The 27767-nt window shown below is 39.1% G+C and overlaps 1 protein-coding gene across 1 annotated transcript in view; it reads right to left on the reverse strand.

Annotated features, from left to right (window-relative positions):
• Positions 1 to 27767, reverse strand: part of HEPH (hephaestin) — an 82440-nt gene that overhangs the window by 4111 nt on the left and 50562 nt on the right. The window contains exons 12-15 of the mRNA XM_037511656.2: positions 25349 to 25561; positions 6620 to 6833; positions 2917 to 3056; positions 1966 to 2193 (exon numbers count right to left, since the gene is read on the reverse strand). Of these exons, the coding sequence (XP_037367553.1) occupies positions 1966 to 2193; positions 2917 to 3056; positions 6620 to 6833; positions 25349 to 25561 (795 nt within the window). The remainder of the gene's footprint in view (positions 1 to 1965; positions 2194 to 2916; positions 3057 to 6619; positions 6834 to 25348; positions 25562 to 27767) is intronic.

The raw sequence follows: 27767 nt of genomic DNA on the forward strand, positions 1-27767 counted from the left end.
CCGCTGTTCCCCTCAGCAGTGTATTTCGTCAGTCTGCCTGTTCTGTTCCCCACTCTGGCTCTGGTGAATTCTCTCACCCTCCCCTGCTTCTGACTGTACCCAGTGCTTGTATAAATAAACAAACAAACAAACAAACAAATAAATAAATAAATAAATAAATAAAAAGATGTTGCACATGAAAGAAAAAAAATAAAAAAATCATCATCATCATTCATTGTCAGGGAAATGCAAATCAAATCCACGATGAGATACTGCCTCACTCCTGTGAGACTGTTCTATATCAAAAACACCAAACACAACAGGTGCTTTCAAAATGTAGATAGAAAGGAACCTTTTTACACTGTTGATGGGAATGAAGACTGGTCTCGTCCCTGTATACAACAGCATGGAGGTTTTTCTAAAGATTAAAAATGAATCTACCACATGACTGATTAATTCTACTCCTAAGTGTTAACCCAAAAAGCACAAATATACTAATTAATTGCAGTACTGTTTACAATAGCCAAACTATAGAAACAACCTATGTCCTAAAAACAGATGAGTAGATCAAGAAGAGTTGGTACACACACAAACACACACACACACACACACACACACAGTGTGATCAAAAATGATAAACTTATCCCATATGTGCTTTGTGGCAACGTGGATGGAGCTGGAAAGTATTATGCTTAGTGAAATAAGTCAGGAGGAGAAACACAAACACCAGATGGTGTCCCTTATATGTGGAGTACAGTGAAATCAGACAAAGGGTCAGATAATGCAAAACTAAAATACTAATCTTTGAAAGCTGACCATAGAAATCAGTTATTTAGAGAGGGAAGTGTTGTACACAAAGTGGGGAGGGAATACAGTTGTGGTGGGGGTTCTCTGGTAACATCTCTGGAAAAGGGGTATCCGATACTTCCAAAATATAAACAAGATAAACCAGCATTACCTTAATTAAAAATGTGGGTGTCATACGAGAATTCTTCTTTCTCACCCACAATATCCCATTAGTCACCAAGTCCTGTTGATTCTACATCATTCATCATTTTAAGGACATGTCCCTTTACCTTTACCCCAACTTTCATTTCTCTTACTACTGGACCTTACAGATTGCATTCCCTACATCAGCAACATCATTTTTTCCTGCTTTTCTTCCACACTATTATTTTACCTCTATACTTCTCATCCTTTAGGTCAATGTGCAGTTGGTGTTCCAACTGGGAAACTATTTGACCTAGACATTTCTTAAGACCCATTTCAGATCTACTGAGTCAGAGACTCTGAGAGTTAATTCCAGCAATATGTAGTTTCTCAAGCCTTCCAGGTAGTTTTGAAACATGCTTAAGTTTAGTTCTGACTTAGATTAGGATTTAGTCTGTAATAAAGGAACAAGATCTTTGGCTGGGGTTAAAGATAAGTATATGGTTTGGGAAAGGCCACTCTCTAGCCATAATTAGGAACTCAGACTATAGCCAATGTTAACTTCAAAGGCCACAGTTATAAACTCAATCTGATTTCAAAGTTTAAGGCAATCTTAGGTAAAGAAATACTTCACATGTGATCAACGTTAATGATATCTTTGATTAAAAAAAAAAGAACTTGGGTCTCCTCTGGTGGCGCAGCGGTTGAGTGCAGGGCTGCGAAGCTGCCCACAGCCTCTGCAGCGCCGGTTTGATCCCTGGCAGCCTGTGAGGGTCCCACATGGTGCGAAAGATCTCACCTGCAGCGCCCGCTGCTCCCCTTAGCAGTGTATTTCTTTGTCAGCCTGGCTGTTCTGTTCCCCGCTCTGGCTCTGGTGAATTCTCTCACCCTCCTGTGCTTCTGACTGTACCCAGTGCTTGTATAAATAAATAAACAAATCTTTCAAAAAAAAAAAGAACTTATGGTAAGCAGTCTAGCAGTCTATTCTGGGATTGTGTATTTTTTATGGAGTCAAACTCAGGCTGTAGATTAGGTGTAGTTAATAGTTATGTTTACAGCCTTTGAAAGCAATTTTTACTGAAGGAATAAGTGAGAGGATTGAAGCAGAGATTCCATGCATCCTTTGCCTCTTTACTAAAAATTCCCACTCACCAGGTTCAGCGGCCTGTGGCCATCCAGTTCTAGATTCCAGCACTCCACTGGCATGCACAGAGTAGGGGCGGCTGGCATTATTCTTGAAAACCACAGTTAGGATATCACCAACCTCTCCTCTGAGAAGTGGACCTAATATATGCAAAAGAAGGAGCAGTCTTATTAATGGCATAGTAGAACAGGAAACATCAAAGGGATATACACAAGAGCTCCCTATGGTTAAGAATTTACCCTGAGAAAAGATCGCCCTATCACTAAGAGTCATGATGACCCCATTTTTTAAATTCAAAGATGTTAAATTGTTACTGCTTCCCACAGTATCAAGATACTTCAAATAGATTGTGTTTCTACCCCATCCCAAATTTCACTATATACTAGCCCAAGGTTGTAGGCACTGTAGACTAATTGATGGTAAGGAGTAAGAGTTTGGCAGAGTAGAGAATTGCTGGACTCTCTTCAAAGTCCAGTGAGTCCCTTTAGTGCAAGATGAACAGTCAGATTTGTTGGCCCTTATAAAAGAAACTGAACTAATAATTAAACTGAGATGCAAGAATACTACCATTTTCTACTTTTGGAGAGGGTTCCTAAATTTTCCTTACTTTAGCATTAAAATAAACCTGTCACCCAGAAATCCCTGGATATAGAGGCATGGAGAAACCTGGCTCAAGGTTGTAGCAGAATTTATAAACCACCCTCACTTTGATAGCTGTTTTCATGGTTAACTTATAAAATGAGACTGTATTTACAATATATCATAAGGAAATAATGACAATGGGGAATGTGGTATCCTTCCTGATATGACATAACCTCATAAAAGCAGTACAACCTTCTAATAGGAAAGTAGAATGACTTTACCTAAGATTCCCAAGTGTTCATCTACTCCAGCCCTTGGCTGAGGAATCCTGAATGTACCATCAGTGTATTCCCTGAATACAGCCTTCTTGTATCTGGAACCCAGGAGCCCATCCTTGTTGCTCAGGAAGATGTGACCATAACTAGAAGAATCCAAAAAGTGGTATCAGCACCTTGACATCAACTCCTTATTTTCAGATACCAGTGAAACAGGACCCACATACACAGCACAAACTACAGGACATGACTGGCTTTGTTGAGGCCCACTTTACTAAGCTGGGTTTGATGGCCAACCTCACACCTCAGTGGTTGGATTTGAGAACTGACCCCATTTACAACTTGCAGGCCAGCCCTGGACTATAGCAATGTCAGCCTGTGTTGAACTGGGACAGTCCCTAGGGCAGTCTGGTGGGCTACAACAACAGTAGCAGCCCCTGAATCCTGTGATTCCTGGTTAAGGGCTGCTCAGATGACCATCTGATCCTGCTGAAGCTGGCTCCAGCTGTAGCTCCCAAGCCCCCCATGGATATGAGCCTGCATAATCTCAATGTTTATCAGATCAGATCTGGATGCATGACTGACTGGGAGTTAAATTTTGAATATGGTGCCAGAATTGTAAGTGGGCCAATCAGGTTCAAGCTCCTACTAGGAAAATCAGGTTTGTACTCCACTGGTTCTATTAAAGGTTTTTGAGACCATTCAGGATGATCTGATTGGAGTTCAGTTCTCAGCACCAATAAAACAGTTGGAAGTGTAAACAAACCAATAAGACTTGAATGACAGGGATCCTGAAGAGGATATAAGCCAGAGCATTAGCCAGCTTGAGATCATTCATCAGACAGCTTCAGATCAGTGTCTTCAGGAATCCTGGAAAGATCTTGGTAGACAGATTTGTCAAGAAGATTTGTTGGGACAGAACCCTTTTCAGACTTTGACACTTCCATAAACCCTCTGGACCTTAACAGAGACCTTCTCAGAGACCTCCATAAAATTTTCAAGAGACCTGACTGCTGCACCTGCCTCTAGCCCTGCCTCTGACATCACCTACAGAGAAAACTGTTGACTTATGCTTGGTGTCTCTGAAAGATCTGTTTGTCATTGGCTTATGCCCACCATCAGAAATAGCTATCACACTAGTGCCAGTTCTCTGGTGCTATCACCTGCTGACCTATGACCAGAACTGTTGACTTGTATCTGGCCACCGTTGAGAGTTGACCACCACTTCTAATCCTCCAGCACTGCCTCTTGGTGTTGTTGCATCTGGCACTGTTAAGTTCAGCATGTTGTCATGTCCAGTTCAGCTTTTGGAGTGTTGCTGTTGGCCGCTGCAGTATCACCTAGGCAGTCTGAGATGTGACTGCCTCCAGCTAACACTGTGAGTTGAATCCACTGCTTACCATTGTGCCAATATGTCCAGTCTCTCATTGAAGGGACAATAACATCTTGCATGAACAGCCTTTGTTTGGACTACTGGACACTGCAGACACTATCTAGGGTAGATCAGCTGGCCATTTATTATCTTAGAAATGCTTCCCTCTTTTCCAATCTTCCCTTTGTTGATAAACTCCATTGTTGTGCACCCTGAGCCTGAGTAGTATCTTGCAATTGTGAGTACACAGGTGAGAACTCACAAACAGAAACCTATGCCCCAGCCCTGGTACTGTTTTATGCAAAGCTAAGTCAGACCCAACTTCATGTGACAGATAGAAAAAGGAACCTATTTCCTCTAATGTCAGATTGCCCACCATTTTTGCTACATAAATGCTATTAAATGTAGCAGGTTTCAATATTGTTCATATTTTCTTATCAATTATCATCCCTGTAGGAATGTGTAGTAAAATTTATAAGGGAATACCTCTGGGATAAGAATCAGAAGCCCTGGGCTTTAATGATATACTTAAATTGAATTAGTTTCACAAGAGGACAAAGCACTGGTGGTAGGTGGCAGAAGGATAGTAAATGTTTCAGCTGCTAGAGGGTTAAGGGATGTCGAGAGGTAAGGAGGAAATTGACTATTAAAGATTTCTCCTCATAAGATAATTTCCTATTTACAAATAGTTTTATTATTTATTGTTTAATTAATATTACTTACTTTATCATTTGACAGCCCCAATAGGCTGATGAGGTAAGTATGTACCAGAGTATGGGAACTTGTATTATTAAGTGCCTTGACTGTTCTATGCCTTTGCCTTAATTATTCTTTGTTTTGACTGTTCTGTGCGTCTAGTTTGTAGAAACAGGGAAAGTTAATAAAGAAATCTCCCAGGGCAAAAGTCCTGGTATGAGAATCCATACATGCTGAAAACAGCATGTGCAGAAACAGGGAAAGTTGATAAGAAATCTCCCAGGGCAAAAGTCCTGGTATGAGAATCCACACATGCTGAAAACAGCATGTGCAGAAACAGGGAGAGTTTAAGCAAGGGAACCTATCAAGGCAAAAGTCCTAGTGTGAGGGTCTACACATGCTGAAAACAGCATGTGCAGAAACAGCAATAGGTGTTATGGCTAGAGTAGCATAAACACTGACACTTTACTTGGCTTTCTCATTACCTCTCAATCTTGGCTGGTGCAGCTGGTTGCACATCCCCATACACTTGTGCATTCCCTGTTTGCCTGCTTGCTTCTTTGATCTTTTTACTTCCTGTCTGATTCTAAATAAAAACGAGATTGTCCTTGGAGCTGGGCTGCACTTTCTTGGTGCAGTCCTTCTACGCTTCTCATTGTTCTGGACATGGACTCTGAATAATCCATTTTCATCCCGCCGCTTCACGTCGTCATAACGAGACACCAGAGGATAAATCAGTGCGCCAAAGATAAACAAAGTTTAGAAAAGGGAAGTCACTTCTTCTCAGTCATAGATCAAGTTAGCAAAATGGTTGTAACTTCAACAACCTACCAGAAGGACAATAATTGGCAAAAAGTAGTGAAATCACCAGAAATAAACTGGAATGGAGAATGCTAAACTGTACCTCAGTTTCCATTATTGTTTTGGCTAAGCACATAGCTGCCAAGCCAGAGACTATACTTGCAAGAATTCCATACAGCTAGGTCTAGTCATATTAATAAGCTCAGGATAGTGAGGTATGAGAGAAAGTGATATATATATATATGTGTGTGTGTGTGTGTGTGTACATTTATATTTTTTTTTTCCAAGTCATTGTCTTACATACTATTTTGCCTGACCTGAACTGTTTTAACCTTTTTTGATAGTTGGGATGACAACAGGAATAGACATCACAGTTCTAGGGATAAAAGCAAGTGTTATGGACTGCTCATATTTGTACTATGATATGACGAAGAAATGAAATTCTTACTTATTTAAGTTACTCTACTTTAGGGTTTTTCTGCTCTTCAGCTTAACCTTAAGGATATTTTGTCAAGAGACAGTTAAATTGGGAGTTTTTGCTTCCTTGAGTAAGTCCTCTATACAATTTAAATGCCAGTATAGGTGCTTTTTTCTGTTTAAACAGAGAAAATGAATCAAATATTAAGAGCATGTGGATGTAGATAAGGGCTTTTATTCTGCTCAACAGGATTATAGAAGAAGTACTGAGTTCCAACGAATCTATGGTCTAGTCCTGCTCTAGATTTGTTGTTATCTTATTCAGTGACTTTAAGTGTTTTTTCAACTCAAAATTTCAGTATCACTTTCATTTGCAAAATGATCAAAAAACTCAAAGTGTGAACTATCCATTTCTAAACTTACCTGTTTTTCTCAGGCTGCTTGTGCCATTCCAGTTCCCAGTTTCTGTCTGGGCAATAGTCCCACTCCACTTCTTCTGCCATGATGTAGTAGATCCTTGCAGCCTGGTAATGTTCCCGAGGGGAGGCTTTGTGTCCAGGACACTGGGAAACATTATAGAGTGCCCTCATCCCTGCTTCTCTATGGCTGCCTGCCTGACAGTAAATCTCAAATGTCCCTGAATAAGAAAGAGAGAGCAATATTCAAATCAGAATACCATGTGTAGGTCCTGGGGAATTCCCTGCCTCTATCTAAAGCTTACTGCAGAGAGTGGACAGTTTCAGATAAGGTTTCTCTATGCATAGATAAAATATGCTTACAAGTTTATTGAGAATAATGAATACAAAGGTTAAGATTTCTGACTCTAAAGTTACACGAACTGAATTCTGGAGTCACACAAAGATTGCAACTGAAGAAGTTCCTTGCTTTGCTTCTGAGAGGAAAAATCTTACAGTTAACCAAAGGGACACTATACCAAAAGAGTCCCATGGCTTGGAAAAACTGAAGTCCCCATTGGATACTGGATAGCAACGCAGACTATAAAGGAAACATTGAGCAGGAGGTGGGAGGGACACCAGAAACTGTAGACTGGGGTGGGAGACACAGGTGTTAGGACTGTTGACTCAGTCAGAAGCCCAGAGGAGGGGAGAGTGGGAATCTTGTAGATGCATACATTCTTGAAAGAAGAGACACCCATATGGAAGAGCTGGGGGTTACCTCATACAGGCCTGTCCCTGAGAAGAAAAAGAATTAACTCTACTTGCATCACTCTTTTCCTAACCCACTAACAGTGCTCAGACTACTAAGTCTCACACATGGAACCTGAGAAAGAAGGGATATCAGCAGCACAAGTACAGCAAAACCAGGCAACAGCACTGCAGCAGCTGAACACTTTGAGACCTCCCTTATATTCTAGTGACTCAACAACTGAAAAAAAAAAGTTCTAAGTAGCTACAGAAGCTTGAAAAAAAGCAAAAAAAAAAATACATATAAAATCAAATAAAAACAAGCAACATGTACAATAAAAGTAAAATTAATTTGACTCTCTAAGTCATTGTAAAACATATTTTAAATATATAAAGGACTTAAAAATAGCAAAATATACAGACAAAAATATATAACATGTGGTAATTGAGACTTCAAGGGAATATAAAATTACAATGAGAGCACAACTCTCTTTAAACCAATCAAAATAGCATGGTATAGGATTATATCTCCCTACTAGATAGAGTTCAAATTTGCTATAATAAAGGAACTAAAAGAGATAAATGAAAACTCAGAAAAGAAAGTCAAAATGATACAAGACAATTCAGAAATGTTAAGCAAATAGATAAAAGAAAATTCAGAAAAATGAATGAGCTCACAAATTAAAATGAATGAAGGTAGAAATTAAATCTTTAAGTAGGAAAATAACAAAGACTCAGGATATAAAAGATACAATAAATTATATCAAGAAGTAGGAAAAAAGCTATGAAAGCAGAATAGACCAAATGAAGCTTTGAATCAGTAACCTTAAATATAGTAGTGCACAATGGAACCAGGTGGAGAAGAGAAAGAAATACTATGTAAAAATATGAAAAATTCAAAAACTATCTGACTCCATTGAAAAAGACAACATAATGATAATGGATATTCCAAAAAAGGGAGTCTAGAGAGGGCAACAGAAACCTTATTCTAAACAATACAAAATAACTTCTCAAATCTGAGAAAATGTATTATACAACTCCATGAAGTCTATAGTTAACTAAATTCTGTGACTGAAAGCAAGATCAAAGGAAGGGAAAATATAAAGAGTTCCAGACAAATAATATTGAAGAAAACTGGGGGGTTGAGGGGTGGGGAGGTAAATTATAAAAGAATTCCCCTCAGGCTTACATCAGATTTTTCACAGAAATTCTACAAAGAGAAAAAGGAATGACATATTTGGGCCTCCCCTGGTGGCGCAGCGGTTGAGCGCTGGGTTGTGAGGCTGCCCGCAGCCTCTGCAGCTCCAGTTCGATCCCCGGCCGCCAGGCGAGGGTCCCACAAAAAAAAAAAAAAAAAAAAAAAAGGAATGACATATTCAAAACACTGAAAGATAAAAACTGTCATCCACTGTTACTTCCTGCAAGACTCACTAATATGTGAGGGAGAAATAAAGACCTGCCAAGACAAACAAAAGCTGATGGAGCTTGCCAATTAACAAATCTCTCTTACAAAATAGCATGTATCAAATCTATCAAAAATTCAAAAATACTAATTCAAAGAGAAACTTGCATTCCCATGTTTATTGCAGCACTATTGTAATAGCCAAACTGTGAAAATAACAGAAGTGCCCCAAACAGATAAGTGGATCAAGAAGATTTGCTATACATACACAATGGAATACTACTCGGTGGTCAAAAAAGATAAACTCATGCCATTTATGGCAACATGGCTGTAGCTGGAGGGGACGGTACATGAAAGGATGGTACATGAAAGGAATAAGTGGAAGGAGAAAGTTACTGGATGGTATCACTTTTATGTGGACTATAAAGAAATTAAACTAAGGTTCAAATAAAGACAAACTTAAAAACTAATTCCTAAAGTGACTATGGAATTGAAGCACCCGCACAGGAAGGAGGTGGGGGAGGGGTGAAAACAAGGAGGGAAGGGAGCACAATGGACAATGGACTATGGTGGTGGATTGTGAACGACTTGGTGGTGGGTGCACTATGGTGGAGCTACATGAGGAGGAGTATGTTGTACTTCCAAAATGCAAACAATAATATAAGCCAATGTTACCTCAATTAAAAAAAAAAAGAGAGAGAATAGGGCCTCCCCGGTGGCGCAGCGGTTGAGCGCTGGGTTACGAAGCTGCCCGCAGCCTCTGCAGCCTCTGCAGCGCCGGTTCCATCCCCGGCTGCTCCCCGGCCACCGGAGGAGGGTCCCACATGGCCCGCAGACCTCTCCTGCCGCCCGCTGCTCCCCTCAGCAGTGTACTTCGGTCCTTCTGCCTGCTCTGTTCCCCGCTCTGGTTCTGGTGAATTTTCTCGCCCTCCCGTGCTTCTGACTGTACCCAGTGCTTGTATAAATAAATAAATAAATCTTAAAAAAAAAAAAAAGAATAAAAGGTAGAAAAGTAGAAAATCCCTAAAAATTGAACAAGAAATAGACACTCAGACAGTGTAAATTCAGTCAGAGCTTTTAATCTATGTTGTTCTTAAAAAAAATTGTGGGCCTCCCTGGTGGCACAGCAGGTTGAGGACAGCGCTGTGAACTTGCCCGCAGCCTCTGCAGTACGTGTTCGATTCCCAGCTGGCTAGGGAGAAACCCACATGGTGGGACAGACCTATCCTGTCCCTCCTGCTGCTCCCCTCAGCAGTGTATTTCAGTCAATCTGCCTGTTCTGCTCCCTGATCTGTCTCTGGTGAATTCTCTCACCCTCCCCTGCCTCTGGCCTATGCCCCAGTTCTGGTATAAAAAAAAAATAAATCTTTAAAAAATATTACATTTTATAAAAACTGATAATAATCACATCAAAACAGAAACAAAATGGAAGTGTCAAATCCTAATACATCAATAATCACCATAAATTTAAATGAACTTAATTTACCAATCAAAAAGCACAAAGTGGTTTGCTGGATGATAAAATAGCTCCACCATTCTGCTGTCTCCAGGAGACCCTCTGAGTTCTAAAGATAAATGTAGGCTCAAAGCAGAAAGTTAGAAAAAAAATCCAGTAAATAAATAGTACCTCAAAAAAAGAAAGGGCCATACACACATGTTGATGAAATAGATTTCAAACTAAGACAGGTAACAAGAGATAAGGATGAATATCATATAATAACTAAGGGAAGACATAACACTCATCATTTGAAGGAGAATCAAAATATGTAAAGCAGCTATTGAAAAACCTGAGCAGACATTGATGGGATCATAAAAAATAATAGACGATTTCAACACACCATTTACATCATTGGAGAAATTAACCAGTCAACAAAACAAGTAAACAATAGTCTTCAATGAGGGTTTAGAACAGATGGACTTGATAGTTATAGGACACTGCACACCAAAAACTCTGAGTACACACACTTCTCAAGTGCACATAGTCATTTTAAAGGATAGAGCACATGCTGGGTCACAAAATTAAGTGAATGCATTCATGAAGACCGAAATCATATTGAAACAGGAGCCCTGCCACCCTGGCGAGAACGTTGGGGCATGAATGGCTTTGCTGAGGCTTGCCTCAGTAAAATGGGTTTGACAACAGACCCCAGTATGAATTGTGGAGAGAGAGGCCAATGGTTCCTAGTTTGGGTCTGCTCAGAGGAACATCCCAACTCTGCAGAGAAACTTGAGCTCAGCATACAATCCGCAAGGGGTCCCAAGGACAGTTATGTGGGCTCCATCAATGACAGAAGTGGTACTTTGCCAGCTTAATCTTGGCAGTAGCCAGAATCTCTAAGAGCTATAATATTGGGACCTTTTTTCTGGTATCATATCCTGCTGACTGGTGCTGACAGGCACTGCTGACCTGTATCCAGTACTGCTGACTGGATCTTGCCACTTCTGAGAGCTGGCCAAAACTTCTTGTCTTCCAGCACTGCCTCCAGTTGGTGTTGCATCTGTCACTGTCTGGACTGGCATCTGTTGTTGTCCATCCTGGCCTTCAGACTGCTGCTGTTGGCTACTGCAGTTTCACTTCTGGAGCCCGACCTGTGATCACTTCCAGCTGCCAACCTGAGTGCTTACCAGTGTGCCACCAGCTCCAGGCCCTTGTCAGAGGGACAGTGTCATCTTTCATGAGCAGCCTTTGTTTTGCACTACTGGATAGTGCATACACAATCTGGGGTAGGACAGCTAGCCTTTTGTCACAATAGAAACACTTTCCTTTTCACAATCTCCCCTGTTAATAAACTCCATTGTTGTTTCACACTGAGCCTGAGTAGTGTATTGCTATTGTGAGTGCATGCATGAGAACTCTCAGTGACCTGTCCCCTACCTTGGCACTGTTTTAATATCAGGTATCTTCTCTGATCACAAAGCTAACAAACTAGAAGTAAACCAGAAAAAGAAGAGAAAAAAGTCAAATGTGTGGAGACTAAACGACATGCTACCGAATGACTATTGGATTATTGTGGAAATAAAAGGAGAATTTGAAAAACAAAACAAAACAAAACAAAAAAACTGGAGGCAAAAGAAATGAAAGCATGATTGCCAAAAAGTATGGGACAGAACAAAGGAAGCATTAAGAGGGAACGACACAACAGGGCCACTCCAAAAAACAAGAAAGATCTGAAATAAATAAACCAACTATATACCTTTTTAAAAAATAATGTATTTTATATATATTTTACATAATTATTCATTTTTCTACAATGTTTGCTTTCTTTTCTCAGGTGTGGTCCCCACAGTATTTTCACGACCAATTCACCCATGCACAATCATCATAGTCCACTGTGATCTTCCCGCCTTTGTTTTGATCACTCACCCTCCCTCTCCCCAGCAGAATATTTCTGATTTATAGTTGCCTGTTAATTTTTGTTTTGTTCATTATTGTTATTACTATTTCCCTCATCCCTTACTTGGTTCCCCTACATCCCTTCTATAAGTGAAACCATCTGATATTTGTTCTTCTTTTTCTTTCTGACTTATTTCACATAGCATAATCCCTTCTAGCTCCATCCATTTTGCTGTGAATGGCATGAGTTTATCTTTTTTGATTGCTGAATAGTATTTTATTGTGTATATATACCACTTCTTCTTGATCCAGTCATCTATTTTTGGGCATTTTGCTTGTTTACAAATCTTACCTATTGTAAATAGTGCTGCAATAAACATAGGGGCACAGGTATCCTTTTGAATTAATGTTTTTGTGTCCGTTGGGTCGATCCCTAGGAGTGGAATTGCTGGGACATGTGGTAGCTCCATTTTTAGTAGTCTGAGGAACTGCCACACAGTTTTTCATAGTGGTTGGAATAGTTTGCATTCCCACCAGCAGTGTAGGAAAATTCCTTTTTTGCCACATCCTCAACAACATTTGTTGTTGCTAGTTATTTAAATATGTGCCATTCTCATTAGTATAAGGTGGTATCTCGTGGTTTTGATTTGCATTTCCCTGATTATGAGGAATATTGAATATTTTTTTCATATGTCAGTTGGCCATTTGCATTTCCTTTTTGGAGAAATGTCTTTTAAGTTCTTCTGCCCATTTATTGACTGGATTGTTTACTTTGTGTGTGTGTGTGTGTGTGTGTGTGTGTGTGTGTTTTAGTCTTGTGAGTTCTTTGTATATCTTTGTGATTAATCCCTTATCAGTTGTATGGAGTGCAAAAATTTTCTCCAAATCAGTGGGGTGTCTCTTTGTTTTCGTTAATGTTTCTTTGCTGCAGAGAAGCTTTTTAGTTTCATGAAATCCCAGCTGTTTATGTTTTACTTCACTTCCTTTGCTTTGGGGGATAAGCCTTTAAAGATGTTATTGAGAAATATATCTTCTGTGTTTTACCTATATTTCATTCTATATATGGTTTCAGGTCTTATTATTAGTTTTTCTATGGAGTTTTTAAGGCTTTCTATGTGTATAATCATATTGCCTGCAAATAGTGATAGTTTTATATCTTCTTTCCCTATTTGGATTCCATGTATGCTTTTCTCTTATTGCTCTGACTAGAACTTCCAGTATTATGTTGAAGAGCAGTGGTGAGAGTGGACATCCTTGTCTTCTTCCAGATCTTAAAGAAAGGATTTCAACTTTCACCATAGACAATAGTATCATTTCTGGGTTCGTCATATATGACCTTTATAATGTAAAGGAAGTACTTTCAACCTTGAGAATTTCAAGGACCTTCATCATAAATGGTTGTTGGACTTTGTTGAATTTTTTTGGGTGCAGTGTACTATTGATGTCTGTTAAGCCCATGAGATCTAGGTCTTCATTTAGGGCTTTTGAGTCCTTGCTATTTTTTGTCTTGTTGATCTGCCCATTGGTGCAAGTGAGGTTTTGAAGTCTTCAACTCTATATGTATTTTCTCTAATGTCTGTGTTCGGAGCTGATAATAATTGTCTTACATATTTTAGTAATACTTTCTTTGGTGAGTATATGTTGATGAGTGTTATAACTTCCTGATGTACTGTCCTCTTAATCATAATGTAGTGTCCATCTATGCCTCTTTTTTACCATTTTCAGTTTGAAGTTTATTTCATCTGATATAAGTGTAGCTGTTCCTGCCTTCTTTTTTGGTCCATTTGCTGTAGCACTGTTTTCTGACCTTTTACTTTCAGTTTATGTTTGTCTTTTATAGTTAAATCTGTTTCCTGGAGGCAGCAGAAGGGTGGATTTTGTTTTTTAATCCAGCCTGCTACTCTGATAAGTTTAGCCCATTTACATTTAGAGTTAATATTGATACGTTGGCATCTGTATTTGCCATTTTGTTTGTCTTTTTTATGATTTTATTTCTTGCCTTATTCTGTTTTTTCGTATTCATTCCTCTGTTGATTTTTGCCTTTAGGACTACTTGCAGTATTTTTTGGAGTAGGGGTTTAGTCGTAATGAATTTCTGGAGATTCTGTTTGTCTGAAAAGGTCCTTATTTTTTCTTCATAGAGGAAGAAGAGCTTCATAAAGTAAAGTATTTTTGGTTGGCATTAGTTGACTTGAAGTTTGTGGTATATGTCACTCCATTCTCTTCTTGCCTGTAGTGTTTCTTTGGAGAAGTCTGATGTCAGTCTGATTGGTTTTCCTTTATAGGTTATCTATTTCTTCCCCCTCGTCAGCTTCATTATGATTTCCTTGCCTTGGACTCTTGTTGCTTTACTATTATGTGTCTTGCTATAGTTTTCCTTTCATTGGTGTTCTTCTCTCTTCTTGTATGTATATTTTCAGCTCCTTCCTCATGCTTGGGAAGTCTCTTCTATTATCTCCTTGAATAGTTTCTCAGTTCTTTGGTCTCTCTCCTCACCTTCTGGGATTCCTTTAACTTTTTTTTTTTTTAAGATTTATTTATTTATTTATACAAGCACTGGGTACAGTCAGAAGAGCGGGAGGGTGAGAGAATTCACCAGAGCCAGAGCAGAAAGCAGAGCAGGCAGAAGGACTGAAGTACACTGCTGAGGGGAGCAGCAGGTGGCAGGAGAGGTCTGCGCGCCATGTGGGACCCTCCTCCGGAGGCCGGGGAGCAGCTGGGGATGGAACCGGCGCTGCAGAGGCTGCAGGCAGCTTCGTAACCCAGTGCTCAACCACTGCACCACTGGGGAGGCCCTCCTTTAACTCTTATATTTCCTTTCTGCATGTTGTCAGATTGTTCTTGTGGTGTTTTTTTTCATTCTTTTTCCTTCATACTTTTCTTTCCTTTTTTTTTTTTTTTTTTGGTTCCTTCTATTTCTGTATCTTCAAGAGTAATGATTAGTTCTTCAATTTTATCAATTCTGTTTTCATTGCTTTTCCCAGTGTTCTTTAGCTCCTCCATTAATCTTTTAATCTCTGGTGTTTCCTTCATTTCCTTCTTTAAGGACTCAATTTAATTCTTCAGTTTATAAATACATTTCTAATTCATTCTTTTCCTTTTCATCTTATTTATGTTCTACAATCATGACAGCTTTAAATTCTCTATTTGGCAGGCAGAAATTTCTTCCATGTCATTGTTAAGTTGCAGTAGCTGATTTTCTTTTTTGTGGTGTGTTCTTCCCCTGAGGTCTTTCTTGGTTATTTGTATTTTTCCTTCTTCCTTTTGTTTGTTCTCTAATTTATTCTATGCATTGGGCCACTGTGACACTGTTACTGGCAGGCATCTCTTTGAGGTGCTCCTTCTGGGATGTTGGGGACTGGTGACCAGACTGAGTCCAGAATTGTTAAGCCAAACTCCACAAAGGTAGTGATGTTGTGGATATGTGAATAGGTACTGTCCCTGAAGATCCCCTCCCAGTTGGTTCAACTTTATGAACCCAGTCTCTACTAGTTATGAACCCAGTCTCTCCCAGTCTCTACTAGTTCCGGAAATATACTATACTCAATTTGTGTATATAATACAAATATTAATTATTCTCCTGATGCCTAGAAGATATATTTATTGTTGTATGAAGATAACATTGAATGTGAAGAGAGACACAGGGCCAGGTCTGGAGCAATGGATCTTGTCCTCATGGAGTATGAAGCCTTGCATGGTAGCACATGGCAATCATTCTAGTTCACCAACCTGGAAGCTATTCCAACTATATACCTTAAGGAACTAGAAAAGAAAAATAAGAAGGAAAGAAACAACAAAACTATTATCTACCTTTCTTAAACTCTCCAAAATTTGGGCCTCCCTGGTGGTGCAGGCAGTTGAGCACAGCGCTGTGAAGCTCTCTGCAGCCTCTGCAGTGCAGGTTCAATCCTGGCCTGCTGGGGAGACACCCACATGGCACAGCAGACCTCTCCTGTCTCCCCCACTGCTACCCTCAGCAGTGTATTTCAGTCAGTCTGCCTATTCTGTTCCCTGTTCTGTCTCTGGTGAATCCTCTCACACTCCCACACATCTGGCCTGTACACTGGTTCTTGTATGCATGAATAAATAAATCTTTTTAAAAAAACTCTCCAAAGATATAATACTTCCAAAATCTATTTATGAAGCCAACATTACTTATATACCAAAAGCAGATGAGAATATCATGATAAAATAAAATTATAGACTGGTATCAAATCAACAGAAAAGATGAAAATCTTATGATTGTATAAATAAATGCAAAGAAGTAATTTGAAAAGATTCAGTGTCCATTTATGATAAAATAAATGGTGTAAATGAAATTAGGAAAGAAGAAACATCCCTCAACCTCAAAAATAAAATCCACATAGGCCAAACCCACAGTTAACATCATATTGATTGGTAAAAAAACAAAAGTTTTTCATCTCAGGACAGGTACATAAGAAGGATGTGCACTTTCACCACTACTATTAAACATGTTACTGGAAGTCCTAGATAAAACAATTAGGCAAAAGAAAGATATAAAATATATCTAAAATGGAAAAGTAAACATGAAACTACCACTAGTTGCACATAACATAAGAAACCATACAATTTCCACTACAAAGGTATTAGCAACAATAAATTTGTGGAGTACTAGGCTACAAAATGAACATATAGCATTCAGTTGTGTTTCTGTAGGCAAACAACAACTATATGACAAAGAAAAAGAGAAAAATACCTCATGTGTAATCACATCAAAATGAATTAAGTACCTAGGAATAAACCTAATTCTCTGAATTGGAAGAAGTAACATTTGTAAAGTGGTCCTCATACCCAAAGCAACATTGTCAATGAACTCCTTAGCAAATTTTCAATGACATTTTTCAAAAATAGAACAATCATTACAAATTTATGTGGAACCACAGACCCCAAATAACCAAAGCAATCATGACAATAAGAAGAACTGAAATATGATATCCCTAGTCTCCAAACTATACTGTATAGCTACAGTTATTAAAACAGTATGATACTAGAATAAAAATAGACACACAGGCCAATGGAATAGAATTGAGAATCCAGAAATAAAGTTATATGGACAGTTAATTTATGACAAAGGAATCAAGAGGATACAATTGAAATGGCATGGTCTATTCAACAAATGGTACTGGAAAATATCAACAGTCACATAGAAAAGAATAAAATGACCACTATTTCACACTATTCACAAAAATGGAGTAAAATAGATTAAAGATTTTGAGGTGAGACCAGAAACCATAAAATATATAGATGAAAATATAGGCAAAACACTCCATGATATTGGCTTCAAGGATGTCTTTGAGTAGTCAACTATAACACCAAGAGAACAATAACAAAAATAAACAAATGGGACTATATCAACTAAAAACCTTCTGTATAATGAGATACTATCATTAAAATGAAAATATACCATGCTGGATGGGAGAAAATACTTGCATATTATAAATCCAATAAAGGGCTAATATCTACATCTGTAAAGAACTCATACAAATCAATAATATAAAATCTAAAAATTTAATGAAAAATGGCAGAGGAGGTAAATAAATATGTAAATAAGACATACAGTGAAACTATAAGCATATGAAAACATGCTTATTATCAATTTTAGGGGTAATACCACATTGAGATAACATCTCTTACCCATGAAAAGGCCCATATAAAAAAGATTAGAAGCAAGTGTTAGAGAGGATGTAGAGAAAATAAAACTCTTAGTCACTGTTTATAGGAGTGTAGATTGGTCCATCCCCTATGAAAAACAATATAGATAATTCTCAAATTATGAACTATAGATATACCATATGATTCAGCAAGTCTTCTCCTAGGTATTAATCTGAATAACATAAAGCCACTAAATTGAAGGGATGTATGTACTCCTATGTTCATTGTATCACTCTTTACAATAGCCAAGTTATAGAAACATAAGTGCCCAACAATAGATGAGTGGATAAAGAAGATGGAATACTCAGCAAGGATATAAACTAACAGCACTTAGTAACATTAACTTAAAAAAAAATAAAAAGTTGATATCTTGCCGTTTGTATCAACAAGTGTGGAACTGGAGGAGATTGTCTTAACTGTAATAAATCAAAAGGATATAGAAAAATATCAGATTATTTCAGATTTTTCCTACGAACACTACTGTTACCTATTGACTGGAAAAAGAACATGCATTCCTATGTATGTAGTGCTGTATTATAAAAATTCAGACATACTTAGAATGTGAAAAAAAAAAAAAAACATTGTAGCAAACTCTTCATGAAAGGAGAAATGAGGGAGGGAAGTGGAAAGGTAAGGAGGGATAGAAAAAAACTAACCATAAAGAAGGGAAGCAGGGGGGGGAGCAACATGGCGGCGAGGAGACGCTGCGAGTAAGATCTCCCATTAAAAAAAGTGAATAGGGAGGAAAAGCGGCAGGTCCCAGTGAGAACTGGGACACGGAAGATAAACGGGTGACGCCAGCAAACTACCCGAAGAAGAAAGTGGCCATGAAAGAGGACTAGAAGGGAGGGAAGCGCAGAACCCTGCTCCCCTCCCCCGCCCACAGAGGCGGCACTCTCCGACCCGCAGAGAGGAGGAAACAACAAACCAAAACAACAAACAAGAACAAACTACGCAGCAAGCGGGACTGTGAGTGGAAAGGAACTATTGCAGCCACCACACCCCATGAACGGGAGCTGAGGCGAACCCTGCAGGATACGCCGCGGCTGCGAGCAAATGGCTCCGGGCGCCATTAGAGAAGAACAAAGACCCCGGGAAACGCGCACACAGCCCGGGCTGCCGGTAAGCCTGCGCGGAAACGCGGCGCACTCCGCAAGCTTGAAAAGCAAGTGCAGACCTGGATCGCGGCTGCCCAGGTCCCCGCGCCTGCGACCTAGGCTTGCGGGGACGACCTAGGCTTGCGGGGAGACGCGCGGAGGTCCTCACTGAGGTGAAGGTCCCTCCCTGAGTGAGCAGGAACCAGGCACCCGGGCACGGGAGCAGTGCAAAAGGCGCCATTCCCGCGCCACTGAACTGGGCTACAGCCCGCGTCCTGGAACTGAGGGCTTTGAACTGAAACCCGGGGCACGAAAATTTGGGGCGTGGGTTCTCCACGACGGTGGGGCACAAGGCAGACACAGCACCCCAAAGCTGTTGAGGTGTACCCTACCATTCCCGCTCTGTTCCCTGTCCCACTGGGTGGGGGGGACGAAAAACAGCCCCCCAAGGACAATAGGAGAGATCTCTGGCGCCACCTAGTGACCAGGAAAAAAAAAGTCACAAACACCCCATAGAACAGGAAATTTCTTAAGACTGCTTGAAAAGGGCAGAAGGCTTCTGCAGTGGCCAGCGGGAAGTTATTCCACGCCAGGCCCCTTCCGACCAGCAGTCTGAGCCCACAGAGGGAGCAGGCACCCACGTCTGGGGCAGACCGGGTGCGCAGAAGAGTGTGCCTGAAACCGAAGGCGCAGGGACTGCATCCCGATTCGCCATTTGAGAAAAGGGACATTTCTTCAGTAAAAACTGCCTAAAACCAGCAGAAAGCTCCCCAGAAGCAGAGATGGCTCCTGGAAGAGCCAGAGGGGAGCGGAGAAGTTCACCCAAGATGCCAGTCAGTCCGAGCATCACAGTGTCCCAACGCATACGACAAATTAGAAAACAGACAGTAGGGAGTAGAAGAACCACACGCAACCTAACAACTCCTCAGGAAAGAAGCACACCACAAAAAGAAAACCACTCCCCAGATTGCAACGACAGCAACTGGAAGAACTTCTGAGCCTTCCAGAAAGAGAATTTAAAATTGCCATGATTAAAAAGTGATAGATCAGAAAAGGAAATTGAGTCCCTAAAGAGGGAAAACAATGGTCAGAAGAATGAAATTGAGTCCCTAAAGAGGGAAGTAAAAGAAATGCAGGAGATCAAAGAATTAATGAGAACTAAAGAACTCCGGGAAAAGCAAGGAAAGCAGAATAGATGAAATGGAAGAACGAATAAGTTCTCTTGAAGACACAGAAATAAAAAGAACCAAAACAGAAAAGGAAAGAGAAGTACGAAGGAAAAAGAATGAAGAAAGACTTCGAGAACTATCTGACTCCATGAGGAAAGGAAATATAAGAGTTATAGGAATTCCAGAAGGAGAGGAGAGAGATGTAGGAACAGAGAAAATATTCCAGGAAATAATTGAGAGAACTTCCCAAATGCGAAGAAGGAGCTGAAAATTGATATACAAGAAGCAAGAAGAACACCAAATTTCCACGACGAAAGGAAAAACACAGCAAGACACATAATAGTAAAGCTCCCAAGAATCCAGGACAAGGAAAAATAATGAAGCTGACAAGAGGGAAGAAACAGATAACATTCAAAGGAAAACCAATCAGGCTGACATCAGAGTTCTCTGAAGAAACACTACGGGCAAGGAGAGAGTGGAGGGACATAGTCAACAGACTCCAAGAAAACAGATGCCAACCAAGAATACTCTATCCCGCAAAGCTCTCTTTCCTCCATGAAGAAAGAATATGGACCTTCCCAGACAAAGAGAAACTCCGGAATTTCATTACGAATAAACCCCCACTCCAAAAAATACTACAAGGAATCCTAAAGCCAGAACCTCAGAGGGACGAATAACAATGAAAGAAGACCAAAAAAAAAAAAAAAGTTATTAAAAGAATAAATAAAAGCAAAGGAAAGACAAACATAATGGCAAATACAGATGCTAACATATCAATATTAACTCTAAATGTAAATGGACTAAACTCTTCAATAAAAAGACACAGAGTTGCAGCCTGGATTAAGAAACAAAACCCAACCTTTTGCTGTCTCCAGGAAACACATTTAGCTACAAAAGATAAAAATAGGCTCAAAGTCAAAGGATGGAAAACAATCCTACAAGCAAATGGGCCAAAAAAGAAAGCAGGAACAGCTATACTTATATCAGATAAAACAGACTTCAAACTCAAAAAAATAAAAGAGACCCCAATGGTCACTACATTATGATTAAGGGGACAATACTTCAAGAAGAAATAACACTCATTAACATATACTCACCAAACGAAAGAGCACCAAAATATATCAGACAACTGTTGTCCTCTCTGAAAACAGACATCAGAGAAAACACATACGTAGTGGGAGACTTCAACACACCACTATCAACAATGGATAGATCAACAAGACAAAAAATAAGTAAAGAAACTAAAGCTCTAAATAAGGACCTAGAGCATTTGGGCTTAACAGACATCTATAGAACACTAAACCCAAAAAAACGGAGTACACATTTTTCTCAAGCGCACACGGATCATTCTCCAGGATCGATCACATACTGGGGCACAAGACAAACATCAACAGATACACCAAGATTGAAATCATACCAACCATCTTTTCTGACCACGAAGGCATCAAACTAGAAATAAATCATAAAAAGAAGGCAAGGAACTATCCTACCTCATGGAGATTAAAAGCCACACTACTGGAAGACCACTGGACTAATGAGGAGATCAAAGAAGAAATTAAAAAATTCTTTGAATTGAATGACAAGGAGGACACCAATATCCTAAATGTATGGGATGCAGCAAAAGCAGTAATAAGAGGAAAATATATAGCAATAGAAGCTCACATCAAAAAACAAGAAAGAACTCAAAGAAACAACCTAATCTCGAAGCTCAAAGATCTAGAAAAAGAACAACAAAAAACCCCAAATCCAGTAGAAGAAAGAAATAATAAAAACCAAAGCAGTAATAAATGAAATTGAAACTAAAAAAACAATCCAAAAGATCAATGACACCAAGAGCTGGTTCTTTGAAAAAATAAATAAAATAGACAAACCCCTAGCCAGGCTCACAAAGGAAAAAAGGGAGAAAGCACAAATACACAGGATCATAAATGAAAGAGGAGAAATCACAATGGACACAGCAGAAATCAAAAGAATAATCAGTAACTACTATGAACAGTTATATGGAAACAAGTTCAACAATCTAGAGGAGATGGACAAATTCCTACAACTCTACAATCACCCAAAGCTAGATAAAGAAGAAATAGAACACCTAAACAGACCAATTACAAGTAGCGAAATTGAAATGGTAATCAAAAACCTCCCCAAAAAAAAGCCAGGACCTGATGGATTTACAAATGAATTCTACCAAACATTCAGAGACGAATTAGTGCCTATCCTTCACAAACTCTTCCAAAAAATTGAGAAGGAAGGGACAATACCAAACACGTTCTATGAAGCCAATATTACACTAATACCAAAACCGAATAAGGACAACACAAAAAAGGAAAACTATAGGCCAATCTCCCTAATGAACACTGATGCAAAATCCTCAATAAAATTTTAGCTATCAGAATCCAACAATGTATCCATAAGATAATTCACCACGACCAAGTTGGATTCATTCCAGGGGCACAAGGATGGTTTAACATCCGAAAATCAATCAATGTTATCCAACACATCAACAAAAAGAAATATAAAAACCATATGATAATATCAATAGATGCTGAGAAAGCTTTCGACAAAGTGCAACACCCATTCATGATAAAAGCCCTTGAAATTCTTGGGATACAAGGAACATACCTCAATATCATAAAGGCCATCTATGACAAGCCAACAGCCAGTATCATTCTCAATGGTGAAAAGCTGAAAGCAATTCCATTAAGATCTGGAACAAGACAAGGATGTCCACTCTCACCACTGCTTTTCAATATAATACTGGAAGTCCTAGCCAGAGCAATAAGACAAGAGAAAGACATCCAAGGAATCCAAATAGGAAAAGAAGAAGTCAAACTATCACTATTTGCAGATGATATGATAATATACATAGAGAACCCCAAAATCTCCACAGAAAAACTAATTCAACTCATCAGTCAGTTCAGTAAAGTGGCAGGATACAAAATCAACACGCAAAAGTCAGTAGCCTTCCTATACACAAACAATAAATCTGAAGAAGAAGAAATCAAAAAAACACCCCTTTTATTATTGAAACAAAAAAAATCAAATATTTGGGAATAAATCTAACAAAAGAGGTAAAGAACCTATACAAAGAAAACTATAAAACACTGTTAAAGAATAGAAGAAGACACAAAGAAATGGAAAGACATCCCTGCTCATGGATTGGAAGAATAAACATTATTAAAATGGCCATCCTACCAAAAGCAATATACAGATTCAATGCTATTCCAATCAAAATCTCAATGGCATTCTTCAAAGAAATAGAACAATTATTGATGAATTCATATGGAATCACCAAAAACCCGAAATAGCCAAAGCTCTACTGAAAAAAAAAGAAGGAAAATGGAGGCATCAACTCCCAGACTTCAAACTATACTGCAAAGCCATAATCATCAAAACTGCATGGTATTGGAACAAGAACAGACATACAGACCAATGGACGAATAGAAAATCCAGAAATAAACCCACAGATTTATGGTCAACTAATCTTTGACAAAGGAGCAAAGACTATGCATTGGAGCAAAGAAAGTTGTTCAATAAATGGTGCTGGGAAAACTGGGTTGCTACATGCAAAAGAATGAAGCTTGACCACTACCTCACACCATACACAAATCAACTCAAAATGGATTAAAGAACTAGACATAACTGAAACCATAAAATACATAGAAGGAAATATAGGTGAAACACTACGGGATTTGCACATCAAAGACATCTTTACAGACACATCACCCAAAGCAGTGATAGTGAAGACAAAGATAAACAGCTGGGACTACATCAAATTAAAGAGCTTCTGCACAGCAAAAGAGACAATAACAAAAACAAAGAGAAACCCCACCAACTGGGAGAACATTTTTGCACCCAACACTAATGATAAAGGACTGATCACAAAAATCTGCAAAGAGCTGAGGAGACTCAGCAACAACAAAGAAAATAATCCAGTCAAAAAATGGGCAGAAGAGCTAAAAAGAAACTTCTCTGAAGAGGAAATGCAAATGGCCAACAGACATATGAAAAAATGTTCAACATACTTGCAATCAGGGAAATGCAAATCAAAACTACCATGAGATACCATTCACACCAGTGAGAATGGCAACATATTAAAAAAATAGCAACAACAAATGTTGGCGAGGATGTGGAGAAAGGAACTCTTCTGCACTGTTGGTGGGAGTGCAAACTGGTCAACCACTATGGAGAGCTGTGTGGAGATTTCTGGACCTACTAAACATAGAGCTTCCATATGATCCAGCAATTCCACTCCTAGGTATTTATCCAAAGAACACAGAAACATCAATTCCAAAGAGCACCTGCACCCCTATGTTTATAGCAGCACTGTTTACAATAGCTAAGCTTGGAAACAGCCCAAATGCCCCAAAAACAGATGACTGGATCAAGAAGATGTGGTACATATATACCATGGAATATTACTCAGCATTCAAAAAGATAAACACATGCAATTTGCAGCAACATGGATGGCGCTGGAAGGATCATGCTCAGCGAAATAAGCCAAAAAAAAGAAAAATACCGGATGTCTCACTCATAGCAGGAATCTAGAAAACTTAAATAAGGGACCAGGAAAATGAATATAAGAAAGTGAAAATCAAAATCAACAAAAAACTATGAACCAGAGACACTTTTTGGGGGGTGGGGGGCGGAGGGGAAGGATTGGGGTCAGAATGGGGCGTTTGCAATTGTATGGGGAATATAAAAATAAAATTTAAGATTAAAAAAAAAAAAAAGAAGGGAAGCAATTTTTGTTCTACAAATTTAAATTTGTTCTACAAATTTAAACAGAAAATTAATGAAGATCTTGGTTAAAAGTTCTTGCGTTTTGATTCCTGTACTGAAACTGTTATAATACACCTCTCTCCACTCTCATCACCTTTGCAGAATCCCTCAAAGAATATCAGAGTTGAAGAGCTTATAAGTACATCTCATAGATGTCCCTCCCGAAGCAAGGACTCTATTTACAGAATCTTTATATGGCCATAGGTATATGTGCCCAAGGAGCTATGCAGTCAAGTTTACCCTGCCTATGTAAGAACTGCCCTCATGTTGAATAGTATCCCTACTTCTCTCCCATTATTTCAGAAGCAAGCTTCCTCAGCTCTTCACACTATACTGCCTGCAGTTGCGAAAAACAAACAGACAAACAAACAAGAAAAAAAACACAAATAACACTAACATGGACAGCATAGTGAAGAGAGGGAAGGAAAAAGGTTTTTGAGTATTTCCAAATACCCTTAACAAAGCTCTTCTTTATTCTTCACCAGCATCATCCTTCCATCATCATAGCCCCATGCACAACAAAGCCTCTGAACCCAAGTCCCGATGTACTTACCAGGATTGTCTGGCTGCATGATGGCCATGACAAAAGTATGAGGAAAGAGCATGGCTGCACTCTTCCTCATGCCCTGAAGCTGCACAGTATTGCCCTGGAACATGACCCCATGCACATCTGTCTCTGTGCCCAGGCCAAGCAGGTGCCAGGCCACCATGTCACCCTTGCATATGTCCAGCCTGGGCAGGTTAGAGAACAGAAACCCGTTAATGGCTGGAAAACAAAAAGACAAGACAGGATAGGGAGATGAGACCAGATAGTTGACTCACGCACCAGCCAGCAGCATGGCATCAGTTATTTACTACGATTTTCCACAATTTCAATTTTTAGTTATACTAAATGTCTCTCTCTTCTTCCTTAAGCCACTTTAGTCTATATATAAAGATCTGCCTCTTCAGGACAAGGGTCAAACTGAGCTTCCTATCATCTTATATCTTGCTCCACAAACCTGAACTACTCTTCATTACCAGAAGCCATTCACACACAGAAATATCAACTTTTCCTATTTCTGCTCTCTTGAAGCTCTCCTTCCTTAGCTTTTGTTGTACCACACTTTTTCCTGGTTCTCTTAAAGCCTATCTAATTTTTCCTCCTCCATGTTGTTCTCATTCTCTACCATGGAGTTGAAGTATTGGGGCTCCACATGATTTGCAATCTGTCTCTTCTTCATCTTCACCACCACTACCTTGCTTCTGGGTCTCATCTCTGGCCTACACACCTGCAAAAACCTCCTCCCTGGTACCAGTGCCTGCAAGTTGTTCTTTCACCAATCTGCAATCCCACAAACACACTATCAACCTGTGAGCTCTATTGACCTCTGTATTCCCAAGACCACAGTAGGTATTAGAAAACATTTATTGACATTTCACATGCTAGTCCCTCTACTTGGCACAAATTTTTCCTTTGGCCACTCTCTACAGCAGTGTAATACTCATACATCATGCCTCAGATCAAATGTCACCTCTATGAAGCAGAGTCATTGCCCTCAGTCAGATTCTATGAAATCTTCTCCCCAAACACAAAATTCTGCCGTATCACTTACCACAGAGTCCACTGATTTTTTACTTACAATATAACCTTCTGCACTAGATAAACCTGGAAGAAAGCATATATGTTTTCCTGAATCTGTGTGATTTCCCTAGCACCTGGCATGTTTCCTGGTACTAATCAGGAACTTAATAAATTAAAAAAATTCAAACTGGAATAAACTTGGTTAGTAAAACTATCTTACTTTTCTCCATTTGATGGAACTGACTAGTTACAAGAACCAAGAAATGAAGCAAAAACACACCACACTCATTCTTGACTCACCATAACTTCTACACACCCCTCAAAATTACAGGGAGCCCTGCTTGAAAATCACCCAATTTCAATGTCCTCATATCCACTGGAACAAGTTTTAGTGAATAACCATATTTGGTAATCCCATATGATGTTGATAAGAACTTTACTGACTTCCTGATTCTGATGTCCCTATTTGTATCGTCATAAGACTAAAACCTTTCCAGCCTTTAAGATCCAGCTCAAACATTCACTTTTCCCAGTCATACTTTAATTAGATTTTTTATTCATATTTTCTTCCTCTGAAATCTATGATAATTAAAAAGATGTTTCACAAATAATTATAACTTGTCTTGGATTCTTTTATAATTATTTGGTGGGTGTTGTTAGTTCTACCTCATTGCAAAATGCTGGGAACTCCTAGCAAATCAGGTTCACGTCTTCCCATTCATTCACTCATCTCCCCATTAATTTGGTAGTTCACTAGTTCAATAAATATTTACTGTGTGTTATATTGTACAGAGGATACAGAGATAAACAAACAAGACAATAATAACCTTTCAGGAGACTACACTGTAGCAGATGTCAGAAATCATGTAAAAATAACTATAATATTGAGAAGATTATGGTTATTAAAATAGTATGAAAACACAACAGTAGTCCAGAAGAGTGTGTCATATAGTGGATGTGGGTGATAAGAAATGATTACATGGGAGGGTTAACTTTGAATTAGGGAATTTGAGAATGGAATTAATGTCCACTAACTGAAGGTAAAAAAAAAAAAATGTAAGAAGGGATATTTCAGGTGGAGAACATATCACTAAAAAAGCATGAAATAAGAAAAGTACAAGATATGCTCTTGGAGAGAAAAAGAGCACCAACTGACTGGAGTATAGGGTTGGGGAGCAAGAGTAGTGAGTGATAAGGGAGAAGATAAAACTGGAAACATGTCATTCCAGCTTACTCTCCTCATTCTCTGGTAGATTCCTTGTGTTAATCCTCATTTCACTTTTTCTACTGTCCCCCCTACCATGTAACACAAGACACAGCACAAAAAAGTACTAAGTATAAGATTTGCTGTCTTATGTTTAATTCCTCACTTGGGATCAGATCAGTGTTTTCTTAAGGATGAGCAATC

This window comes from Talpa occidentalis, unplaced genomic scaffold, assembly GCF_014898055.3.
Source record: "Talpa occidentalis isolate TD23 unplaced genomic scaffold, MPIMG_talOcc4v2.1 talOcc4.15, whole genome shotgun sequence".
NCBI classification, from domain to species: Eukaryota; Metazoa; Chordata; class Mammalia; order Eulipotyphla; family Talpidae; genus Talpa; species Talpa occidentalis.